General features: G+C 36.8%; 1 protein-coding gene across 1 annotated transcript; it reads left to right on the top strand.

Annotated features, from left to right (window-relative positions):
- Positions 1 to 4,116: 4,116 nt before the first annotated feature.
- LOC145950074 (uncharacterized) lies at positions 4,117 to 4,440 on the top strand. Its single transcript, XM_083061002.1, has one exon. It carries the CDS (start codon positions 4,117 to 4,119, stop codon positions 4,438 to 4,440), a length of 324 nt encoding a protein of 107 aa, XP_082917128.1.
- The last annotated feature ends 2,591 nt before the right edge of the window (positions 4,441 to 7,031 follow it).

Here is a 7,031-nt window from a genome sequence, read left to right on the forward strand (position 1 = left end):
CCGTTCTGGTCAGGTCTGACGTCTATAAATAGACGTCTGGGACACAATTTTCAGGGCTGAAAAATTTCGTCCAATACTCTTCAGAGCTCGAATGTTTTTTTCTCTCTCTCCTCCATCTCTTTTGTATTTCTTAAGATCTGTGAGACACCTCTGTAGTGTGAAAGGTAGCCAAAAAGTACCTTCTTGATCATCATATTCGAAGATTCAACTCATTTGGTATCGCTTCTTTTCTTAACTTTTTTTTCTTTTATTTATTTATTATTATTTATTATTATTATTATTATTATTATTATTTTTTGTTTATTTATTTATTTTTGTTTATTGTTTGTACATAGTGAATATGATTTGTTGCCTTTAAGATTATTATTTATAAAAATATTTAATATACGACCAATAATAATGTTAATTGAATAACATTTTTTATCTTTATCATTATTAGGTCATGGGGGTTTAATGACTAGTCATTTGCTAGCTTAAACTCTCCTATACAAAATTTCTTTTTAAAGAATAAAGATGTTGCAACCAATAACGTTAATTAAATAGCACTTCTATTTTTAACGTTATTGGAGGGATTTATTGATTAGCCATTTACTAACTTGAATCCTTATGCAAAATCTACTTCCTTAGATAAAAATATAAACATAATTTTCCTTCATGTACACTTATTTTATGGTTAATGATATTAATTGAGTAGCATTTCTACCCTTTAATATCATGTAAATCATAAAAGTTAATATAACAATTATTCATTGTCCTAAGCATAATTTAGTATCAACAAATAAAAATCAATAACATTGATTGAATAACAATTCTATCTTTCATGTTATTGAAAGGGTTTATTGATTAGCCATTTGCTAGCCCAAATCACTATAATTTTCTAATAAAAATACAAAAAAGGCATCTTAGATTAAAAAAAATATATCTAACATGCATTTTTGAGGAGTAAATTAAATATTTATAAATTTATATAATTTTGCGCAATTAATTAAAGGTACTGTTTTTACAGGCGTTGTAGGATGCTAATACCTTCCCTACACGTAATCGACTCCCAAACCCAACTTTAATTTTAAAGATTATCTTTTAAAGGGTTTTCCAATGTTTTTCCCTTAAAATAAAATATTGGTGGCGGCTCCATTGAAAAATAAATGTTAGCGTCATCCCGTCGTGATCCTGGTTACGACAGATGGCAACTTCACTGGGGACTTTTGAGAGTCAGGCCTTATTAAATTAATTGCGCAAAATTAGGACTTTATAAATATTAATTTTTCCCTTTTATTTTATTTATTTTATTTTGTTGTTTTTTGCTACGCATGTTTTATTTGGATTTAAGTTGAAATTAGAGTTTTATTTATTTTATTTGCATGTCTATTTGTTACCTCACACACTCACTAACACTTGTACCTCACACACTTTGGGCTCTATACCCGAGCCTGTGCGAGCCTAAGAAGAGAAGGTGGCTTGATGACTGTTATTGAGGGGCTTGATGCTCACTTGACCGTTGTTGAGTTACTGCTCAGGTTGTTACTAGTAGCATTGGTTAATCATATTGAGAGGGTATGTTTCCTACTTATGATTGATTCATGTGCTAGGTCCTTATTTATATGATAAGGGCAATCTGGGGACCAATAAATATTGAGGAGTTTTTAGATCCACCCACAAAACCATGCACTAATAGGTGGACTTAACCCAAAGTAGGGTGTTAACCTTAGAAATTTTCTACCCTAGGTTTATCGTAATAGGTCACAGTGTACTACTCTTTATCCTTCTCCTTATATATATTCATACTAACAAAAAAAACATGTTAATACATTCATGCATCATACATTTATATCCAATATCATTTTTTTAGATTGCTTTTCTTGCCTAAAATAATTTTTTTTAATAAATAAAGGATAAATGATAAAAAGTCATTCATACATGCATATTAGGGGCATAGTAAGTGACATTTTAATTAAGTCTTTGTCTCATTGTTTTTTTTTCTTTTCATTTAATTAAGTTTTCATCTCTTTTTTTTAAACCTTAAAATAATTGATAGTATTCAATATGGAGGAGATTCAAAATCATACTAGCAATGCATCAGGGTTAAGCAAGAGTATCAAGATAAATGTGCTAAAAAATGATCTCCAAAGGGTAGGTAAGATCTAATAGCACATTTGACTTATAACTTGTTTTAGACATCATTTATTGAGGAGAGAATTCTCTCTTGAGTGATTGTTAATCACATTTCGATCTTGAGATGATTGATCCTTGTTTGAAAATGTGGTTTGTACTCTTGCATTGCTAGTAAGATGACCTTATCCATTGAGGAGTGAATGCTCCCTTGAAATAAGTGTCAACCATTGTATGACCTAAAGGATTTTTTGCCTCTAGCGTTGAGATGTGGGAAGTCGCTCTTCAATTTGAATACAAAATCAATTTTTCCAAAATTTATTTCTTCTTCATTCTCTTTTATACTCATAAATTCACTGTGTATTTAGAAAGTAATAAATAAAAAATAACAAAGTGTTTCCTCGGTATCGTTATAGGACACGCTCCTAGGCTAAGATCATGGATGAGATAGAGGAACACAATGAAGAATTGAGGAATGATATCAATTAACTGAAAGAACAAATGAGCCAAATTTTAAAGATGTTACAGTCTATACAAGTGGTAAATGTAGAAAGGACCCCTCAATTAATTAGAGGAGAAACGTCAACTTCTCCTACGTATCTACCTAGTTTTACCCCAATCTCATCACAACCACAAGCTTTACATCTTAATGGACCCGGCCAACAAGTTGATCCTCCAGAGGTCCAATGGCCACCATATGGCCTTCCGCCCAACTACACACCTCCAACAATCATGGACCATCCGGATAAACACCAACCATTGGTGAATCAGCTTCCTACACGATTGCAACCTACCCAACCTGAGGTTTCACCCTTGAATGTTGCCTCTTATAAACATCAAGTTCCGTACCAACCTCCTTATTTTTATACCCCTCACATGGCCTACCCAAATAGCACTTCCATCTCACCATATCCTCATCAACCTATCCATCAAGCTCTGCAAGCTTCACCTACAACACCTACTGCACGACTACCTCAATCTACCCAGCCATGGAACAAAAATTCTAGCCATATGAGGTCACAAAACACCCAAGATCGGAAACCAATTGAGTTTGACCCTATTCCTATGTCCTATACTGAGTTTTTCCCTCTCCTACTACACAATTCACTAGTAGTACCTTGCCTGATGAAGCCCATAGAACCACCATATCCTAGGGGATACGATGTTAATGCCAAATGTGATTATCATACGGGAGCTATTGGTCACTCCCTTGAAAATTGCAGAGCACTAAAAATTAAGGTACAAAGTTTGACTAAGGCTGAGTGGTTAAACTTTAAAGAGGATAATCCTAATATTGGGAACAACCCTCTACTAGGTCATGGAGGGTCGACAGTTAATTCTGTTGAGGGGAATAGATGGGGTCCCTATCAGTGATCTGCGAGAAATCTTTTAAAGTGCGGGGTTTGAGTTTCCAAACTCAATGGCTGTTGTTGAGCAAGACTCTCGTGAGGACAAACATGCTAGTCTGGTTCACGCTTGTCCACTGAACATGGAACTTAATAATTGGGAGATTGTCAAGCTGCCTGTGGTTTTTAATTCAAATTTTAAGTAATTTTCTTGTAATGTCAGTCTTATTGCTCTGCCCAAGGCTTTAAGATTTATTTATTTGAATAAGGACACATGTATTTCCTTTTAAATATTAAATAAAATGCATTCATTCTTCTTTCATCTCTTACCCTTTCCTTTATCCTTAATCTCAAAAATGCATTCACTCATCTTTCACCTCTTACCTCTTTCTTTCTCCTTAATATTTTTACCAATCTTATCCTAACTTTAAAGAATGCGAAAAAATGTGCTTGAAAGTGATAATGCTAGTGTTGCATCAAATAATTTTGATTGTGCAGTTAATCAGACTTGTGAGGAAATGGAAAATGATTGCTTTAAATACTAGATGTATGCTGATAACATCAATGCTTTGCCAACTTTTCTTAATGTTTTGTCACCACCTTGGCCATTTTCAATGTGGGGAATGGATGTTATTAGCTCTATTTGAGCCGAAAGCGTCAAATGAACATCACTTCATTTTGGTTGCTATTGACTATTTCACCAAATGGGTTGGTTGAAGCCGCTTCATATGCCCATGTGACTCGAAATGTGGTTGCAAAGTTCATCAAAAGGGAATTTATTTGTCGTTACGGTATGCCAAGCAGAATCATCACTGATAATAGAACCAACTTGAACAACAAGATGATGACAGAATTATATGTTGACTTCAAAATTCAGCACCATAACTCTTTCCCATACCGCCCAAAGATGAACAGGGCAGTTGAAGCAGCAAACAAGAACATCAAGAAGATCATTCAAAAAATGGTGGTGACATACAAATATTAGGATGATATGCTTCCATTTGCTTTACATGAACAACAAACAAATCATCAACTGGGGCAACCCCATTTTCCTTAGTTTATGGAATGGAAGCAGTCTTTCCAATCGAGGTTGAAATTCCATCTTTAAGAGTATTGACAGAAGCCAAATTAGAAGAAGCAGAATGGGTCCAAACCTGTTTAGATCAACTAAATCTCATTGAGGAGAAAGGTTGAATGCAATTTTTCATGGCCATGTAGACCCCTAAAATTGTCCGGGTCGGAAATAAAGCTTGAAGACTCTCGAAGACTGAAGGATAATCAGCCAGAAGGACTCCTCGAAGGCCCTAGGAGGGTTCTCTGTAGGTCTAGAGGTCTTAGAATAGCTCAAAATAAAGAAGTGGAGGGAAAAAGCCCAATACGGCCGTACTGAACCCCAATACGGCCGTATTGAAGCTTCAATATGGCCACAGTGAACTCAATACGGCGTATTGAAGTTTCTGAAACTTCAATACGGCCGTACTGAAATCAATACGGCCGTATTGAAGCTTCAATACAGCCGTATTGAATTCAATACGGCCGTATTGAAATTTCTGAACTTCAATACGGCCGTATTGAACTTCAATACGACCGTATTGAAGTTCAAAAATTTCAATACGGCCGTATTGCCCCTGTAGGCCGTATTGAGGCCCATTCCTATAAATAGGAGGCCATTTGGACGTCCTACCACACTTTTTTACTCAGTTTTGACTCCCTCCTTGAGTATTCTGGGGTTTTTGAGCAGTGTTCTGCCCTAGAAATCTCTCTGGGAGTCGATCCGACGAAGTTCCGGAATTCCGAGCACTTAGCTTGGAGATTCGAACCTAGTCGAAGGGAAATCCTCCGGATTTCCATAGTCAAAAGTTTTTAGGAAGGAGCGAGCGAGCTTGTAGAGCGAGGGAACGCCAAAAAGCTTCCCAGTCTTACTCAATATATATAAAAGCACGCTTCAAGAGGTTTCTTCTTAAATCCTTCCTTTTACTGCTTTCTGTGTGCATATTTAAACTGTCATCATGTAGATAGTCAATTCATAATTGTTTAGAATAAATAGGGGTAATTTAGTAATTTTATACTGTTCTGTTAAAAATAATCTGTCATAGGGAACCCGAAAGGGGCGCTGTGGGGTGCTAACACCTTCCCCACGCGTAACCGACTCCCTTACCCAACTCTGGTTGTAGTGGCCAAAGTTGATTTTTAAATCAATTGCCTTATCCCTTTTTCCAATGTTTTGAGTAAAACATTGGTGGCGACTCCACGAACCCTCCTTTTGCGAAAACCACTAATCCATGGAGGGTCCCGCTTGGGATTAATATGGATTAGTGAGCCTTTTAATAAAATTGCTCGTTTGACGAGGTCTCAGTTTGAGAATAAGTCATTCTAGCAATCCACTATTTTTAAACAAATAAACGAGTCCAACCATCCTTCGCGAATGCCGAAAGCCCGTTTCGGGCCGGTGGCGACAGATGGCGACTCCACTGGGGAAGCCTTGAGAGTCAGTCCCATTTAGTGACAGATTATTTTTAACAAATAATAGTTAAAATTACTTTATTACCCCTCACTTGTATGATAATATGTTTTATATATTTGGCTTTAAATAACTGTTGTTTGTTTAAATTTCCGCAATTGTTTGAAATAAATTGCACACAAACCTTTGCACACAACAGTTCCCTCTATACCCGGGGGCATGAGTGGTAATCCATAGGGAGTGGATGTTAGTACGGCCGGTTGATGGGTTTATAGGAGCCTATGAGACCGTTGTCGAAAAGCATCACTCAAGGTGATAACCATGAACTTGAGTCCGACGGTGCGTTGGAGCTTTCCATCGACCTACGACAAGAGGAATTGGGTCCCTATAATGGGGGCACCTTGGGGGCCTTTGACCAAGTGAGAACAGTTAGATCCTCCTTGAATATGCACTTTTCTGCAGGAGACCCCTACCTCGTAATTCGCTCGTGACTGTTCGTGGATGAGTGAATTGTTTGTACATTCGTTATGTGACATTGTTTGTGCATTAATAAATAACCTCGTGATAAGGTCTAAAAATAATCCCCATGCATAAAAAACCATGACATGAGAGGAAAGACCATGTGTGAAAATATAATAAAAGTGAGGAGCATGTACATCATTACCAATAAGACATCATGCATCCTCATGAAAACATACATTTTAGGATCACCAATACCTCTTGACATGAGTGAAAGAGACCCATGACTATAGAGATTCTCCGTTGGGGAGAAATCATAGATAAAGAAGGGTGGTAAACTTCCGTCTTAAAAAGGCAGCGCCTTAAAGATGGAGGTTTATCAAGCTCGTGTTAAAGAGTGTATTCATTCCATAAAATAAACTAACTAAACATTCATTTTAGAAAGTGGCTGGTCATCTCTCTATCCTTACGCGCGCACGGAAAATCAAGAAAATGGAAGCATTGGAGGAGCAAAACAAGAAGCTCACAACCGAGCTTTCACAGCTTAAAGAGCAGATGGCGCAAATGATGGAACTCATGCGTCATCACAACATCCATGATTCTCATCATAGTGATCATGGGTCCCATCATGAGGGAGAGGAGGAAGAGCATGAAAA

The sequence above is a fragment of the Cajanus cajan genome, chromosome 7 (assembly GCF_000230855.2).
Source record: "Cajanus cajan strain Asha chromosome 7, NIPB_CcT2T_4, whole genome shotgun sequence".
Classification (NCBI taxonomy): Eukaryota; Viridiplantae; Streptophyta; class Magnoliopsida; order Fabales; family Fabaceae; genus Cajanus; species Cajanus cajan.